Source organism: Jaculus jaculus, chromosome 1, assembly GCF_020740685.1.
Source record: "Jaculus jaculus isolate mJacJac1 chromosome 1, mJacJac1.mat.Y.cur, whole genome shotgun sequence".
Taxonomy (NCBI): Eukaryota; Metazoa; Chordata; class Mammalia; order Rodentia; family Dipodidae; genus Jaculus; species Jaculus jaculus.
The window spans coordinates 191459757-191479395 of NC_059102.1; the positions used below are offsets into that span (position 1 = coordinate 191459757).

The 19639-nt window shown below is 38.4% G+C and overlaps 1 protein-coding gene across 2 annotated transcripts in view; it reads left to right on the forward strand.

The window, feature by feature from the left end:
* Galnt7 (polypeptide N-acetylgalactosaminyltransferase 7) overlaps window positions 1–19639 on the forward strand; it is a 181539-nt gene that overhangs the window by 146217 nt on the left and 15683 nt on the right. The window contains exons 4-8 of one of the 2 annotated variants that reach the window (XM_004657137.2): window positions 10853–10983; window positions 11224–11303; window positions 12819–13001; window positions 16506–16623; window positions 18533–18655. In XM_004657137.2, the coding sequence (XP_004657194.1) occupies window positions 10853–10983; window positions 11224–11303; window positions 12819–13001; window positions 16506–16623; window positions 18533–18655 (635 nt within the window). Of the gene's footprint in view, window positions 1–10852; window positions 10984–11223; window positions 11304–12818; window positions 13002–13136; window positions 13320–16505; window positions 16624–18532; window positions 18656–19639 lie in introns of both variants that reach the window. The other variant, XM_004657136.2, reaches the window with a different exon arrangement.

The window sequence follows — 19639 nt, forward strand, 5'->3', positions numbered from 1 at the left end:
TGTGCTATGCTATATGAATTCGATGGGGCTCAGAGTTTGCAAAAAATAAGCTATAGAAATAAAATAAAGACTGAAAAATGTAATTTCATGTTTATTGCACTGCCTTCTGAAGCTCCATCCATAGTTCCCAAACTGAAATACAATCCTGTTTCTTGCACATAAACAAAGAAGCAGAGATTGAATTGGTCTGAAAACATAAGCTACTTTTATTCATGTACAGTCTTTTAAAGCTCACTTTGAGCTTTATTTTATTGAGGATATTAAACAAAAAGCTATAATTTTTATTCTCAGGGAGGTAGTTGAGATAGGATGGCCTCAAGTTCCACCTTGAACTCCTGATCCTCCTACTGCACGTCCCAAGTGCTAGCTGGTACCTGGCTTTCTTTTAATTCTTTCTTTTTGTTGGCAGTCAGTCTCATATCAGCCCAAGCTGACATGGAAATCTGTAGTCCCAGGAGGCCGGCCTCAAACTATATTGAGACTAAAGTCATACACTACTATACTATATCCTATATTTTTAATTCTTTTTGAGGACACAGCTGTTGCAGCATTTAAGAAGGCAATAGGTAGTCATGGTTCAAATTGTCAAGAATGATTAAGTAGTGATTTTTTTCCAAACAAGTTAATTTGTTGAAGTTAATTTTGCATACTTTCTTTAAATACCCTGTTGCAGGATGAGTATACATTCTTAATGATGCAAATATGAAAATACAAATAATGTTGTAGCTTAGAGACTAAGTCAGCATGTCCATGGAAATGGGGTTTTGCAGCTGCAGCGCATATCTGTGTATTTAAATCTGCTTATTACAAAACAGAATTGAAGCTTCTGAAAATGAGCCAGGGGTCTCAGAATCTTAATAACTACAAGGGGTTTGCACTTTAGCATGTAAGTTTTAAAATAACTCTTTCTGCATAAAAAGTGAAACCACAAAATAATAAGATTAAGATGGGAAACACAAGTAGCATGAAAATACCTTTCAAAATGGCTTTATAAGGACTCTTTCTCCATAACTTTATCTAGAACTCTTGCAATCTGAATTAACCTTTGCTGCTTTTACAAGGACATAACTAGTATCTGATCTGCACACATAAACAGCATTAGAAAAAAAAATAGAATTATGACTTATTTTCTTTTCCCCTCATTTTTGTGCAGCTAATCACTTTTTTCCAGGAATCTTTTAGGTAGGGTCTCGCTGTAGCCCAGGCTGACCTAGAATTCACTATGTAGTCTCAGGCTGGCTTCACGTAGTGATCCTCCTACTTCTGCCTCCCTGGTGCTGGGAATCCCTTTAATGACACTAAAAAAAATGTATATTTATAAGATTTTTAGTTGAATTGAATGTACTTAGCTTAATTTTCTACGGCAGAAATGTTTGCATCAAAAATATTATTTCTTGAGGCTGAGGAGATGGCTCATCAGTTAAAGGTGCTTGCCAGCAAACCTTGCCAACCTACATTCACTTTCTAAACTATCCAAAGCTACCCACATAAGCTTGGTATTCATTTTCACTGTGGCACTCATACCCCCCCAAAAATATATACACATTCAAATAAATAAATTAAATATATTTTTTTCTTTCTCCAAGGCAAATGTTTGAATATTTATTTTAAGATGATATTGTTAGTCCTACCAACAATTTTTTTAATATTTTATTTCTTTTATATACTTTTAAGGAGAAAGAAAGAGAGAGAGAATGAGCATGCCAGGGCCTCTAGCCTCTGCAAATGAACTCCAGATGCATGTGCCACTTTGTGCTTCTGGCTTTACAAGAGTACTGGGAAGTCAAACCTGGGTCATTAGGCTTTACAGGCAAGCACCTTAACTGCTGAGCCATCTCTCAAGCCCAAGAATTTTTTAAGCTTAGAAAAAAATATATAAAGCAGCTATCAGAAATCTGATTGGAAGAATTCTTATTAATATAGGAAAAAATATAACATCTTACTATCCTGAAGTTTGCAAAGAACATAATTTGAGGCTTAAGATATTTGTGCATTTTGCTTCTCTCATAATCAGGGTCTTACAGCACATTTTGAAGGCAGTCATGGAATAGTCTGCTTACCTCAGAGTATGCAGAAATTTTGTTTTAACTTACCTAGAACAGAAATACAGAAGATCTGACTTCCGGTTAAGATGGCAGCATAGGTACCACACCAAAGCAGCTGGGGGGGGGGGGGGAAGACCAAAAAAACCCAGCAAAATACACACGTTTACTAAAAAGTGAGGTGTATAGGAAATTGAAGCAGCAGCACAGAACTAGAAGAGATCCAGAGCATCCAGAGCCCACACAGGCCGGCAAAAGCAGTCCCGCAGCGGTGCACCAGAAAGCCACCAGACTCGGCTTCATCCGCAGGAAAAGCCAGGTGTGGGGAGCTTCTACTCACACTGGCACTCTCCGCAACTCAGGAAATGTGAAGGGAGAGGAGAGCAGCAGTGAGCAACAGAGGAATAGACCACGAGGTAGAAGAACACGTGGAACAGTGAGAGAACCAGAGCAGCTGCGGCTCCCTCCCCTCCCCCACCACCTGAGCCCAGCTCCAGCAAACAGAGCAGCGGTCCTGGTACCTGGCCACACCAACTTGGGCCAACAGTGGAACCTAAGCAGGAGCAGAGTCTGGTAGCAACATCAGCGGCTCCGGCACCAGCAACAGAGGCCCTAACAGCAGCAGACCCAGCAGCAGCAGCTTCAGTGGCAGCAATGGCAGACCCAGCAGCAGCAGCAGCAGTGGACCCAGTAGCAGCAGCTTCAGCAGCAGCAGTGGCTCCAGAAGTGGCAGCTACAGCAGCAGCAGAAGAAGAAGCAGCAGCAGTGGTGGGCCCAGCAGCAGCAGCTTCAGCTCCTGACAGACCCAGCAGAGGCAGCTTTAGCAGCAGCAGTTCCAGCAGCAGGGGTGCTGATCTTCAGGGCCACAGTTGCCAGGCTCGGTTTGCCCCGCAGGAAAAGCCAGTGCCCAGCTCCAGAAATCAGATCAGCAGCCCAACGACCAGGCAGCAACTTGACTGAGACCAAAATCATCCAAGGTAACTGGGATTGCACCAGGGAAGGGCCTCACTTGGTCACAGGCTGACTTGGATCCCTCAACAGACCAGAAATCTTAACCTCTATGTTGATAGAGGATCTGGTTGTTATAATAACTACTCTGGCATACATACTTGGAGCTATTTTTGATTGAATGGGTACAGTGTTTAGTTAACTTTTACAATCTACCTGTATTTTATTCCACTCATCCTACTTGAATACTCCCATAGCAGGGAAACTCAACCCCTAAGAGCACCTTTGTAGATACTCTGAGAGTCTTAAGAGCCACACCTAACACCTTAAGCTCCTACCCTGAAAATATATAACATCAAATCAATTGATACAGCTAAGAATACCCAGCTAGCTAGAAAATCCAAGCATTAACTTAATCCAAGATACAAAAATATATACATTATAATACAAGAAACACTAAAAAGCAAGACAATATAAATCCACCTAAAAGTATTAATGCATCAGAAATGACCTCCAGTGAGAACGAGTTAGATGAAATGCCTGAAAAAGATTTCAAAAGAATGATTGTAAATATGTTCAAAGAAGTCAAAGAACAAATCAAAGAAGTCAAAGAGGAACTTAAAGAGGAAATCAAAGGAATCAAACAAGATGCAGGACAACAATTTCATGAAATAAAGAAGGCAATACAAGACATAAATAAGGAAATAGAAATAATAAAGAAAAACCAGTCAGAATTACTAGCAATGAAGAACAACACAGTTAATGAAATAAAAAACTCTACAGAAAATCTCACCAGTAGCATGGATGAAGGAGAGTACATAATATCTAAGCTAGAAGACCAGGTGGCAGATCTAATACAGTCCAACAAAGAGAAAGACAAACTTACAGAAAAGTATGAATGGGAATTTCAGGATATTCGGGACACTATGAAGAGATCAAATATAAGAATTCAGGGCATAGTAGAAGGAGAAGAATTCCACTCCAAAGGCATAGTAGGCATCTTCAACAAAATCATAGAAGAAAATTTCCCCCAAATTGGGAAAGAGGTGTCAATGCATATACAGGAAGCCTTTAGAACCGCAGCCAGACAAAACCTGGAAAGAACCTCTCCTCGCCATATTATAATCAAACTTCCAAACACACACACCAAAGAAAAAGTATTGAAAGCAGTTAGAGAGAAAAATCAAGTTACCTACAAAAGCAAGTCCATCAGGATTAGAGCAGATTATTCAACACAAACTTTTAAAGCCAGAAGGGCTTGGAGTGATATATTCCAAGTTCTGAAAGATAACAACTGTCAACCAAGATTACTTTATCCTGCAAAGTTATCCATTCAAATAGATGGAGAAATAAAGACATTCCATGACAAAAGCAGGTTAAAGGAGTATTTGAAGACAAAACCAGCTCTACAGAAAATACTTGATAGAATCCTCCATGCTGAAGAATAGGAAAAGCACACATATAAGGAACCTAGAAAAAACAAGCAATACTCAAATACTAGTTAACACAAGAGAGCACAGGTAGAACCAGAACCAAGAAAAAAAAAAAATGGCAAACATAAATACACACCTTTCAATAATATCTCTTAATATCAACGGCCTCAATGCCCCAATGAAAAGACATAGGTTAGCAGACTGGGCTAAAAAGCAGGATCCTATAATTTGTTGTCTCCAAGAAACTCACCTTTCTACAAAGGATAGACCTTATCTTTAGGGTGAAAGGTTGGAAGACGGTGTCTCAAGCAAATGGGCCTAGAAAACAAGCAGGGTTTGCTCTCCTAGTATCTGACAAGGTAGAGTTTAGTCCAACATTAGTCAAGAAAGATAAAGAAGGTCACTTTATATTGATTAAGGGCACACTCCAACAGGAGAACATTGCAATCCTAAACATATATGCACCTAACAAGGGGGCTCCCAAATTCATCAAACAAACACTATTAGAACTGAGGTCACAGATAACACCAAACATAGTGTTGGTAGGTGAATTTAACACCCCACTCTCATCAATTGACAGGTCATCCCAGGAAAAAATAAACAGAGAGGCATCTGGACTAAATGAGGTCATAGAAGGGATGGACCTAACAGATGTATACAGGACATTTCATCCAAATGCTGCAGAATATACATTCTTTTCAGCAGCACATGGAACATTCTCTAAAATAGACCATATATTAGGACACAAAGCAAATCTTAACAAATTCAGGAAAACTGAAATAATTCCTTGCATTCTATCTGACCACAATGGAATTAAACTACAAATCAGTAGCAAGAAAGGCTATAGAGCATACACAAAATCATGGAAACTAAACAATACACTACTTAATGATGAATGGGTCAATGAAAAAATCAAGAAGGAAAAACTTTATACTTTATAGAGTCCAACGATAATGAGAATACAACATATCAAAATCTCTGGGACACAATGAAGGCAGTTCTAAGAGGTAAATTTATAGCCTTAAGTGCCTATATTAAGAAATTAGAAAGGTTGCAGGTAAACGACCTAATGCTTCACCTTAAAACCTTGGAAAAAGAAGAACAAGGCAAACCAAAAATCAGTAGGTGGGAAGAAACAATAAAGATTAGGGCAGAAATTAATGAAATAGAAACAAAAAAAAATAATCTGAAGAATTAATGAAACAAAAAGTTGGTTCTCTGAAAGGATAAACAAGATTGATAAACCCTTAGCAAATCTGACCAAAAGAAAGAGAGAAGAGACACAAATTAATAAAATCAGAGATGAAAAAGGTAACATCACAACAGATTCCAGAGAAATTCAAAAAATTATAGGGACATACTATAAAAGCATATACTCCACCAAGTATGAAAATCTGAAAGAAATGGATGCTTTCCTTGATTTATATGACCTACCTAAATTAAATCAAAATGAGATTAATCACTTAAATAGACCTATAACAAACAGGGAGATCTGAACAGTTATCAATAATCTCCTAAATAAAAAGAGCCCAGGCCCAGATGGATTCACTGCTGAATTTTACCAGACATTTAAGGAAGAGCTAACACCATTGTTTCTTAAGCTTTTCCATGAAATAGAAAGAGAAGGAATTCTACCAAACTCCTTCTATGAGGCCAGGATCACCCTGATACCAAAACCAGGCAAAGATAGAACAAAAAAAGAAAATTACAGACCAATCTCCCTCATGAACATAGATGCAAAAATTCTCAACAAAATATTGGCAAACAGAATACTAGAGTATATCAAAAAGATCATTCACCCCGACCAAGTAGGCTTTATCCCAGAGATGCAGGGATGGTTCAATATACACAAATCTATAAACGTAATACATTATATAAACGGGTTGAAGGACAAAAATCAAATGAACATCTCATTGGACGCTGAGAAAGCATTTGACAAAATCCAACATCCCTTCATGATAAAAGTCCTACAGAGACTGGGAATAGAAGGAACATATCTCAATATAATAAAAGCTATTTATGACAAGCCTACAGCCAACATATTACTAAATGGGGAAAAACTGGAAGCTTTTCCACTAAAATCAGCAACAAGACAAGGGTGTCCACTGTCCCCACTTGTATTTAATATAGTTTTGGAAGTCTTAGCCATAGCAATAAGGCAAAAGACACACATAAAAGGGATACAAATTGGAAAGGAAGAAATCAAGTTATCAGTATTTGCAGATGACATGATTCTATACATAAAGGACCCAAAAAACTCTACTAGCAAACTGTTAGAGCTGATCAAAACCTACAGCAATGTAGCAGGATACAAAATAAATACACAAAAATCAGTAGCCTTCATATATGCTAACAACAAGCACACAGAGGTTGAAATCAGAATCGCTGCCATTCACAATCGCATCAAAAAAAATAAAGTACTTTGGAATAAACCTCACCAAGGAAGTAAAGAATCTCTACAATGAGAACTTTAAAACACTCAAGCGAGAAATTGTAGAAGACACTAGAAAGTGGAGAAATATCCCCTGTTCCTGGATTAGAAGAATCAATATTGTGAAAATGGCAATCTTACCAAAAGCAATCTATACAGTTAATGCAATCCCTATCAAAATTCCAAAAGCATTCTTCATAGAAATAGAAAAAAACAATCCAAAAATTCATTTGGAATCACAAAAAACCTTGGATATCTAAAATAATACTGAGCAACAAAAATAAGGCTGGTGGTATCACTATACCTGATTTTACAGAGCCATAGTAACAAAAACAGTGTGGTACTGGCACAAAAACAGACATGTAGATCAGTGGAACAGAATACAGGACACAGATGTAATCCCAAGTAGCTATAGACACCTGATATTCTATAAAAATGCCAAAAATACTCATTGGAGAAAAGACAGCCTCTTTAGCAAATGGTGTTGGGAAAACTGGATATATATCTGCAGAAGGATGAAAATAGATTCTTCTCTCTTGCCATGCACAAGAATTAAGTCCAAATGGATTAAAGACCTTAACATCAGACCTGAAACTCTGAAACTGCTAGAGGAAAAAGTAGGAGAAGCCCTCCAATATATTCGTCTTGGCAAAGACTTTCTGAATACAACCCCAATTGCTCAGGCGATAAAACCACAGATTAATCACTGGACCTCATGAAATTACAAAGATTTTGTTCTGTAAAGGACACAGTGAAAAAAGCAAAGAGGCAACCTACAGAATGGGAAAAAAATCTTCTCCAGCTATATATCTGATAGATTATTAATATCTAGGATATACAAAGAACTCAAAAAGTTAACTAATAAGGAATCAAACAAGCCAACCAAAAAAATGGGCTATGGAGCTAAATAGAGCATTCTCAAAGGAAGAAATATGAATGGCATATAAGCATCTAAAAAAATGTTCTACGTCACTAGTCATCAGGGAAATGCAGATTAAAACTACTTTGAGATTCCATCTCACTCCTGTCAGATTGGCCACCATCATGAAAACAAATGATCATAAATGTTGGCGGGGATGTGGAAAAAGAGGAACCCTTCTACACTGCTGGTGGGAATGCAATTTGGTCCAGCCATTGTGGAAATCAGTGTGGAGGTTCCTAAAACAGCTAGAGATTGATCTTCCATATGACCCAGCTATAGCACTCCTAGGCATATATCCGAAGGACTCATCTCATTTCCTTAGAAGTATGTGCTCAACCATGTTTATTGCTGCTCAATTTATAATAGCTGGGAAATGGAACCAGCCTAGATGTCCCTCAACTGATGAGTGGATAATGAAGATGTGGCACATTTATACAATGGAGTTCTACTCAGGGGTAAAGAAAAATGAAGTTATGAAATTTGCAGAAAAATGGATGGACCTGGAAAGGATTATACTAAGTGAGGTAACCCAGGCCCAGAAAGCCAAGTGTCACATGTTCTCTCTCATATGTGGATCCTAGCTACAGATGACTGGGCTTATGCGTGAGAATGAAAATGCTTAGTAGCAGAGGCCAGTAAGTTAAAAAGGAGACATAAAGGGAAGAGAAAGGAAGGGAGGAGGGTACTTAATAGGTTGATATTGTATATATGTAAGTAGAATGATTGAGATGGGGAAGTAATATGATGGAGAATGGAATTTCAAAGGAGAACGTGTGGGGGGTAGAGAGGGAATTAACATGGGATTTTTTTTATAATCATGGAAAATGCTAATAAAAATTTAAAAAAAAAGAAATACAGAAGATCTTAGCTCCCCCATTTTCAAAACAACTTTAAAAATTATACAGTATTTGATTCATCTGGCTTGAATAAAAAATTGGTTTACCCATTCTCTAGTATATTCAGAAAGTAAACTTTGTAGTTGTAATTTCTCTTTTAAAGAACGAATACTAATATAAAAAAAAATCCTCCTAAAGGAGTTAACTAGTCATAATAACAGTGTCTTCTCTAACGAGTTGGAGCATTTAAATAGAGCTGGCTGCTCTCCACACATGTGCATCAGCCAGCTAAGGCTGAGCTGAACTCAGACAAGACCCAGCCCCACACTCTTATTAGCTTGGAACAATGAAGGGTTTTCTCCCCATCTTACCAGATTTCCTGCAGGTCAGCCTTGTCTCTACTATATTTTCTTTACTGCAGAACTTGCATTTGCAAAGAAGCCACAACACAGGGTTCAAGAAAAAGCAAGACAGTACCCTTCAATGCATCTGCTTGGAGGAGATAGTGGCCATTTCTCTTGCACCTTAGCCATAGCCAACCATGTGTCCAGCCTAATCAGTGGGGTGCAGGAGAATGATATCTCCCCCAGGGAGACGTAGAAATACAGTCTGCCACAAAACAGTCCTAAGTACAGCCTGTTCTCTCCTAAAGAAGCCAGAAGTCACTGGATTCATCATGTCCTTTCTTGGACCATCTTAAAAGTCTAAATGTGAAGAACAGGTACTAACTGATTTTCTGTACATTAGGATGCATTTAAGGAGTGTTTAAGTTATATATCTCCCAAATACCCTAATGCAATTCAGAAAAGCTTTACAAAATAATAATTTAGATCTGTACCAAGGAGGTAGAGGCTGGAGGATCAGCAGTTCAAGGTCAGCCTGGACTAGCTACATGTCTGAAATTAGCAAAACCCTAAAGAGAGTCAAGTGCAGGGTCTGATAAACCCCTACAACTGCCAGCTCATCTCTAGATACAAAAATTGGGGGGATTGGGAAGGTTACTTTTGTACTCTTGAGTCAAACTTTTAAACAGTGTTAGGACAATTTTTGTATCATCAACAAACATCTTTAAAGGTTCCAGGAACTTGTTCTGGTTGAGGTGAGCCAATTTCATAGGCTCATAGTGGTGAACAAAAGCTGCTATTTTACAATAAGAAGTCAAGATGCAAACATGGCCATATGTGCCTGGTTTTCATAACATAGAATTTCCTTCACTAAACTATAAACATGTATGTATATCTAATTACAACAATTATAACCTAATTATGCACATACTTGCAATGCTAAGATATGGAGAAAAGAGGTTTTTTTGATTATTGGCTGACTTGGTAGGAATCATTTTCATCACAGCAAGGCAACTTTCAGTACCTATTATGGTTAGAGAAAGATGTTCCAACAAAATTAAACAACCTGTACAAATTCCAATGAAATTGTCCGATATTATTAGTAAACTATACATCTTTAGCAGTCTCGACAACTGCAAAATAAAAAAAAAGTTGTGCCTGGAAGTTTATCAGTTTTATCATCATGTGAATTTCTCTGTATATTAAGCTTAAAGTTTTACTTAAGTAATATACTTAATCTCCCATCATTTTTTCTTTGAGGGAGAGAGTGGTTAGGGATTGAACTCAGAGCACTCTAATGTGACATACATACATTACCACTCAGCTACCCCACCTACCTAGCTCATGTTTTCCATCGTTTTAAAAGTATTTTATTTATTTATGAGAGAGAGAGAATTGGCATGCCAGGACCTACAGCCACTGCAAACAAACTCCAGATGCATGTGCCCCATTGTGCATCTGGCTTACATGGGTCCTGGAGAATCAAACCGGGATCCATAGGCTTTGCAGGCAAATGCCTTAACCACTAAGCCATCTTTCCATCCCCTTAATTTTTTTTTTTTTGAGAGAGAAAGAGGTAGAAAAAGAGAGAGTGTGTTGGGTGTGTTATGGTCACCTCACTGCAAATGAGCTCTAGACACATGTGCCACTTTGTGCATCTGTGGGTACTGAGGAATTTAACTCATGTCGTTGGGCTTTGCAAGCAAGTGCCGTTAATCTCTGATCCATCTCTCCAGCCCTTATTTTCCATCTTAATCAGTTAAACATTCAGTCTGACCCATGTAAAATTACTGACTTTCCAAGACATTAAAATCCTATCCTTATTTCTTGAAGAGGAAAAAAATGCATGCCTATGAAAGTCTAATTTACAATGTTAATTGAATTTTTCATTCACAGAACACTTAAAAGAAAAACTGGATGACTACATTAAGCTGTGGAATGGCCTTGTGAAGGTATTTCGAAATGAGAGAAGAGAAGGTTTAATTCAAGCACGAAGTATTGGTGCTCAGAAGGCTAAACTTGGACAGGTAGGAAGAATTTGCTATCCACGGTATCAGCATTTTCCACTTAGTAACTAAAATGGCATATACAATTTTAATTACCCATCAAGTTTTTTTATTGGAATGAGAATGCTAGCTTGAACGGATAATTTATATGCAAAATTAACTAACATGCTACTTTTCATTAGCATTTAATTGTAAATTGTGTGTGATATATGATGTACCATATATGAGGAGTATTCTTTCACCCTGCCTCTTTTTTTTAAGGTTTTGATTTACCTTGATGCCCACTGTGAGGTGGCAGTTAACTGGTATGCACCACTTGTAGCTCCCATATCTAAGGACAGGTAACAGTACCTTGCTTTTTTTTTTTTTTTTTTTCTTTTCGAATTGAAAAGTAAACCTTGTCCTAGAAGGACAAATAATATCCTCCTTCTTTGATTCCAGTTTTGATGAGTTCATCAGACATTGTGCTTTAAGTGTTTCTTTGAGCTATTTGATTCCTGGGTAAAGCTAGATTGGTCCACTGGGCTGATTCAAATGTCACCAGTTTGGTACTTAGGAGAAAGTAGGTGTTCCCCTAGAGAGTCATCTTTTGATCCTGTGGAGACTTCCTCTAAGTCCGCAGACTGTCTCTTAAGAATAATACTAATTGCTCCTTCTAAACTGTGTAAAAATTCTGAAAACTTGAAGAAACATGCTTTGAAATTCTAACTATTGGGGCTTTTATGTACTCTTAAGTTAATATCATCAATAGAAAGAACCAGCTATTTGTTTGTTAAGTTTTGGGTTCCTATGAAACATCAAGGCTTAAAGTAGATAACCATTCCATGGAAATGTAGTGATCACCATTAACTTTCCAGAAATGTCTGAAATCTCAGAAGGTAGCATCACTCTTCTAGTTCCAAGAGTATTTGTTGCTTCAGAATCTAGGAAAATGGTACAGGCCCCCCTGAATGGTATGAGTCACAGGAAGAACTGTGAGAGATTTTATCATCACAAGATTTAATATAGATGGCTATTGTAAACATTTTGCACATGGTGGCTGAATTAATCCTTGCAGCAACCCTGCAAGGCAGAGATTATTAGCTCTACTTTGCAGAAAAAAAAAAAAAAATAGAGAGAGAGGCTTTGAAAAATTAAATAACTTGCCCCAAATTTGGTAAAAAACTGTCAACCCAAATTCACATTATTTTTATAATGTCAGTTTTATGTCCACTGGCTGGCTATACAGTATGAGCATTTTTACAAAGCCCAAATACAAGATTTCTTTTTTTCCTCCAAATTTTTAAGTTCTTCCACTTTTGGGGGGATGGTGCTTATTTTTTGTTAAGCAGCAATAGAAGCCAGAACTTTTTGATTTGGCAGTGAAAGGAGGGAAGGAGACTAAACTACAGAAATACATGTTCACAATAACTCCTTCCACAGAAACAGAGTTGGGAGAAGCTGGCAAGAATGATGTATAAGCTATCAGCGGATGTAATGCACAAGTGCTTTCAGTGGAAGTGCATGCAGAAAACACACATTAACTGTTAATGACAGACACAAAAAGGAGCAGACAGAAAAAGAAATCTTGAAAGTAATATAGAATTACTATGGGATAGTTGCTAGAGAAAACCCTGGTAAGCTCAGTGGCTTGGTTCTTTTGCTCAGATGTTTATAGGGGCTGGGGACATTCTCCTCTATTCTGCCCTCATGCTAAGAGCGTCCTTAAGACATTCTTTTGTTCTATTTCCCCATTAGATAGTCAAGTTTCCTAATGCAAAAACAAATCCAGTACAAAGGAGACAAAGTAGTTAGGCATGCTAAATGAGTCAGTTTTGGGTTCTTAAATGCATTTTCATTTTCTGTAAATGTTTCAGAACTACATGTACTGTGCCTCTAATAGATTACATAGATGGGAATGATTATTCCATTGAACCACAGCAAGGTGGGGATGAAGATGGCTTTGCCAGAGGGGCCTGGGACTGGAGTTTACTATGGAAACGTATTCCTCTAAGCCACAAGGAAAAGGCCAAAAGAAAGCATAAAACTGAACCTTATCGGTAAAGACTTATTACTTTATTTTTTTATGTTGAACATTTACCTAAGTCCTGTTTCTTTTCCTTCCCCATGACCTCGTATAAATATGTCCATATACACGTTTCCATTTGACCTTTGCTGGCATCAAAACAACACAGAACCATTTGCACTGTGCCGCTTATAGATGTCATAAATGGCAACACATATGAAATTGTCCCCCAAGGGGGTGGTGATGAAGATGGGTATGCCCGAGGAGCATGGGACTGGAGTATGCTCTGGAAACGGGTGCCTCTGACCTCTCGAGAGAAGAGACTGAGAAAGACAAAAACTGAACCGTATCGGTAATCACTAAATCACTTACCTATTTCTCTTTTCTCCAGTTGCTGCTAACCTATTAACCTCTTGCCGAGCTGAGAACTTGCTAAGACTGTAGATGCTGTTGCAGATTCTCAAAGAACCTTGTTCCTTACACGGTCTCAGAGCTTTGAAATCCCATTTGCTACTTTGTAATTGCTTCCACCCTAAATGCAAGCTCCATTGATGAGGATTACATTCTTCCACTGGGGGGAAAAATTAGAAAGCGTTATTAATTTTAAGTACAAGTGAGAGAGGGAAAAAAAAAAAAAAAAAAACCTTTCTTGTCCTAGAAGACAAGATAACAGATTATGTTCTTTTGATGACAGTGTCATTCTATAAATTCAAAAGACATAAATTACTGATAATCCGAGACTTTAATTTACACTTTAAAGACTTGAGTATAATGTTAACATTGAAAGACACTAGCAAGAGATTTTTGGGTTTTTATCCCTTGTGTTTTATATGATAATGCTTAAATACTAATTTTTATATCAGTTGAATATAATGAGTAAAAGTACATGGTTTTGGAATATATTAAGCAGACTTCTTTTATTGCTTTATTCTCAAAGGAATGCTTGATTAAAAGAAACTCTATCTCCAATCAGTGATTATCCCTTCTTGTGGTTCTTCAAATAGGACAATTTATTTTACTCTCTTTTTATGTTTTTATTTTCAATATATATTTATTTGAGAGAGAGGGGGAGAGAGAGAGAATGGGTGCACCAGGGCCTCCTACCGCTGCAAAGGAACTCCATACACATGCTCTACTTTGTGCATCTGGCTTTATAGGTGCTGGGGAATAGAACCCATGCCATCAAACTTTTGCAAGCAAGCGCCTTTAACCACTGAGCCATCTCTCCAGCCCTTTTAATTGGAATATTTTACTGTCTTTCAAAAAACAGCGACTCCAATGAAATGTTTGCTTAACTGTTAGTGTAGTTATTTCCAATATGTGTCTATTTTTATTTTTATTTTTTACTTATTGTTTTGGTCCTGTGGTTCTACTTTTGGTCTCTTCCTCCCTGTTCCACTGCTGGCAAGACTATAACACTGGGGCAAGTGCTTCCATGTTGTGGAAATGCTGTGGGATTTGGGCATGTCGCAATATGAAGACACTGAATGGCCAACATGAGGAAATTTCAGAACTTCAAGCTTTATTGGACACCTTAAAAATTTTCATTTGAAAACGTCATGTTCACAATAGTCCAGTAATCTGCCAGCCTATTTTAAGTGAGCAGATAACCTGGGAAAAAAATAAATAAGGGCCTCACTACATGTATATTCCTGTTAATTCCATGGTAGACTTTTTTTTAAGTGAAGTAGGAAATTTTAAGGGAAGTTTCCCTTTGACCAGTTTGTATGTTAAAATGTATTTATTTATTTATTTAAGAGGGAGAGAGAAAGAGATAGGTAGAGGTGAGAAAGAGATAGGCAGAGGGAGAGGATGGGCATGCCAGGGCTTCTAGGCATTGCTAATGTACTCCAGATGAATGCACCACCTTGTGCATCTGGTTTATGTGTGTTCGGGGGAATTGAACCTGTGTATTTAGGCTTTGCAGACAAGTGCCTTAACCCCTAAGCCATCACTCCTGCCCTAGGCAGCATATTTTAAGAAGAAAAGTCATAAGAGAATAACTTTCTCTTGATGTTAGTATTAAAAATACTACCAAACTCATTATCCATTCCACAAATACTTACTGAGTGCTTTACTATGTGCCAGCCAGGAAGAACACATTCTGAAAATTTATTTACTTATTTATTTATTTATTTTATTTGTGAGAGAGAATGGGCACACCTAGGACTCCTGCTGCAGCAGATAAATCCCATGCACCACCATGTGCATCTGGCTTTGAGGGACTGGGGAATCAAACTCAGGCTGGCATGCTTCTTAAGCAACGATGTTTGGCCATATCCCCAACATAAAAATACATATATTCTTAAAGATACGTTCTGTCATGGAGTTTAAACCATACTGATACTGAAGTCACCAAAACCATGAGGACAGCAGCTATAAGAAGTAGCATGAAGAGAAATCACAGATACCAGAAGCTTCTGGGTTGGACCTAGTGAAGCCTAAACCTAGTGAATCTTGGAGGATTGGGAAAGGTCTTCAGTGACAGAAAGATTGTAGCTTGGAATCCAAGACAAGAGCAGCAGTGGAAACTCTGGGAGAGGGAGCCAGACACCAGGGAAGACTGACATCCTGCCGCCCACTTTGAGGAAGCATCTCTGGCTGCTGGGTGATTAGATTTGCACAGGGATAGAACAAAATAAAAGATACAAGTGGGTTTGGCCTAGAAGGTAGCAGAGAAATGGAAAAGATGTAGACAGATTCAAAATATGTTTTTAAGTTAGAATTAATCTAACTCAATGATAGATTGAATATTAGGTGTGAATGATGAGCAGGCTACCCTAGTAGTAATTACTTCTCTAATACTTAAGAAATATGATCATTACTAATAATTTTTAGCAAAGATGAAGGAGCACATAGGACCCAAGGAAATTCTGCTGCTATCTTTTCTCCCAGTAGTTGGAGTTACTTGTCCCTAAAGAGCTACCAGATCTTTTTTTCTTGCCAATAAAATGTGCCCAGGTCAAGATCCTTTTGAGAAAGACCACATCCTTTTGCACCCTTACTGACACAGTAAGCGACCATGTCCTTACTGTGTTGCTCCATGCTACATTTACAAACTCCAACCGGGGCAGTCCTAAGGTGATGTGCACCCTTATTTGACAAGACCTTGAACTATAAAATTAAAAAAATGACAGACTTCTTCCACGCTGTATGGTTTCCTTCATCCTAGAATGACTCATGAATCACTGAAGCAGCAGTTAGCAGACCATGGCACTGTGGCTCAAAGGGTTTTTTTATTTTTTATTTTTTTAATTTTATCTAAGTCCACAATGGAACCAAGATGCCCTCTACTGGTGAAATGACACAATCCTCTAATTTGTAATGAATTTACTTGGTTTCATTTAGAAATTTGGTAAATTCATCAAGGGATGGTGAACACATTTTTTTTCTGAAAGATTTATAGTTTCTTAGTGTTTGGCCATCAGTTTTGTCTCTCTGTGCAAACTTGGGCTGTATTTCAAAGGCTTGCTCTCTGCTGGTGAAGGGAAGCTGGGGGCTTGTCTTCAATGGTTACTGCAGTGTTTCTTTTTCATAGGTCTCCCGCTATGGCTGGGGGATTATTTGCCATTGAAAGAGAGTTCTTCTTTGAATTGGGTCTTTATGATCCAGGTCTCCAGATTTGGGGCGGTGAAAACTTTGAAATCTCATACAAGGTACCGTTTCATTTAAATACCTTATTCTAAGTAGTTATTAATTTTTGTGACATTTAGTTCTTTCCAAAAAAAAATTGTCTAATGCATTTCTTCAAAATATCAGGAATCCTTTACAATATATGGGGGGTTGGTACATAAATCAAAAAAACAAGCTTTAGACTTATGTGTTTGCAGAGTTTAGCTCCAAATTGTAGCCAATAAGCTTCAGAAATGGAAATCCTCCCTTCTCCCAATCTCTCTCCTTTTTTTCTTTTTTTTCTGTATCTTGGAGTCTCAATTATAGTATCCCTTGGAAGAGTCTGTGTGTACCAGGGCTACAGTTAACCATCTGCTGGATAGTTCCCCTCTGTCACTGTAGGATGGAGTGATACAAGACACACAGTGCCAACTGATGGGCATCCTCAGGCTGACCTTGGAGCACCTCCCAGCCCTTAAGCAACAGTGCCTTCCATGCTCCACCCCACCCAACTTTCAGAGAGAAGGGAGGGAATTAGAGGAGACCATAGTTTGAGTTGAACAGGTTTTCACTTCCTCTTGGTTTTTTTAACATTTTATTTTTATTTATTTATTTATTTATTTGAGACACACAGAGAGTGAGAATGGACACACCAGAGTCTCCAGCCACTTCAAGTGAACTCCAAACACATGCGACACCTTGTGCATCTGACTTACATAGGACCTGGAAAAACCAACCTGCGTCCATAGGCTTTGCAAGCATGTGCCTTAACTGCTAAGCCATCTCTCTAGCCCCACTTCCTATTGTTTTAAATGTCCTATGCTTTACACTCTGAGGAACACTAGGAGTAACAAATCCTTGCTCCCCAAGGACCTTATATTTGATAAGAGGAGATTAGACACATTAGCCATAACATGCCAGGCTGGGGAAATTGCTCAGTTGTTGAAGTACTTGCAAAGCTTGAAAGCCTGGGTTCAACTCCCTAGCACCCACATAAAACCATGCTTCTGAAATTTGTAGTGGAAAGAGATGCTGGCATGACCAGACTCATCCCCTCCCTCCCTCCCTCCCTCCCTATTTGCAAATACATAAAAATATATTAAAAAGGAAATGACAGCTGGATATTTAATCCCAGCCCTCAGGGGGCAAAGGTAGGAGGATTGCCATGAGTTCAAGGCTACCTTGAGAATACATAGTGGATTTCAGGTCAGCCTAATTTAGAGTGAGACCCTACCTCAGAAAAAAAAGAAAAAGAAAAGGAAATGACATGACACGTTGAAGGTAGAACGTGAGGTAGAACAAGGATGATATTGATAAGTAAATGAAGGAGAGCAGGACTCCCAAGAGAGGGACAATGTGGGAAGATACATGTATGTGTAAAATGTATGTTGGTGTTTGACAGAGTCAGAAAGCATGAACAAGGGAGACACCCAAGAAAATACAGTGGGGCCATGCTGAAGAATCTGTAGGAGATTTTCGTCTTATTCGAAGCAAGAGGGACCTATCAAAGACACTGAGTTGAATAGCATGACCTAGAGCTGTCCTTCAGCTATAATAATCTCTTGCAGTAGATAAGGATAGAGTTAGTAGAGAGGAGATGAAGGTAAGGAAGCCAGGTAGGAGGTTATTCTAACAACCATCAAGATAAGGAATACATCTTCATTGAAATGGCAAGTGATGTTAAGACTGAAAAACTTATTTTTGCAAGTTTATATTGAGACACGGCTGCTAGGGTTACAGGTATATGGGGAGAGACCCGTTAGTAGTAACTTATTATTACCATTGCCTTCTTTGTCATTATGTGTGATTTTAATCAAGTATTTTAGAATTGGTTAGCTTAGAATTTTGTGTAGACCTTGTGTCTAAATAAAGATTTACATTTACAGAACAAATTTCAATTATAACTTATTTTTAAATGTGAAATAACTTTCACAACAAATATTTCCTTGGTAGATATGGCAGTGTGGTGGCAAATTATTGTTTGTCCCGTGTTCCCGTGTTGGACACATCTACCGTCTTGAGGGCTGGCAAGGAAACCCTCCACCCCTGTATGTTGGGTCTTCTCCAACTCTAAAGGTGAGATTTTTGTTAAAAGAGGATAGAGAACTGACATTTATGTAGCACAATATAGTAGTCAGTGCACCACTGTGAGCTCATTGAATAAGGTAATCTCTCTTTTGTGTGTGTGTGGTGTGTGTATGTGTGTGTCTGTGTATTCATGTACATACAGCTGCTTGTATGTAACCAGAGAACAACCTAAGGTATTATTCTCAGATACACTGTCCACCTTTTTGACACAGTGTCTCTCAGCAAATTCCAGGGATCCTTTTGTTTCCACCTCTACTGTGCTGGAGTTACAGACATGCACCACCATGCCTGGCACCTGGGGTCAAACTCAGGTCATCATGCTTGTAAGGCAAGCACTTCATAGACTACACTATCTCCCCCACCCACAATGGGGATAAATCTCTGGCTCGCTCTCTATTTTTTCTTGTGAGTAGTATGTATGGTGTGGTGTATGAGTATGTGCTTTGCTTAACTAAATCTTAAAAAACCTCCATACCGTTAATATTACCAATGCTAGTTCTTCCTGTCTGTGAACACAGGTTGTATTTCCATTTATTTGTCTTTTGTATAATTTGTTGTTTCCAGTATGCAGATTTTTCAACTCCACATCTAATTTATTCCTGAAGGTTTTTGTTTGTTTGATCCGGTGATCTATTCACTCTTTTGTTGTTGTTCCTTTTTATTTATTTAGTTTGAGAGCGACAGAGAAAGAAAGAGGCAGATAGAGAGAATGAGCGCGCCAGGGCTTCCAGCCACTGCAAATGAACTCCAGACGTGTGCGCCCCCTTATGCATCTGGCTAATGTGGGTCCTGGGGAACTGAGCCTCGAACCGGGGTCCTTAGGCTTCACAGGCAAGCGCTTAACCACTAAGCCATCTCTCCAGCCCTATTCACTCTTTTGATAGTTACCTTGCAGCTCAGAAAAAAATGTAATCTGAACACTTAAGTATTCTTCCTCTCGATATAAAACAGAGGTCATTAACTATGGTCTAC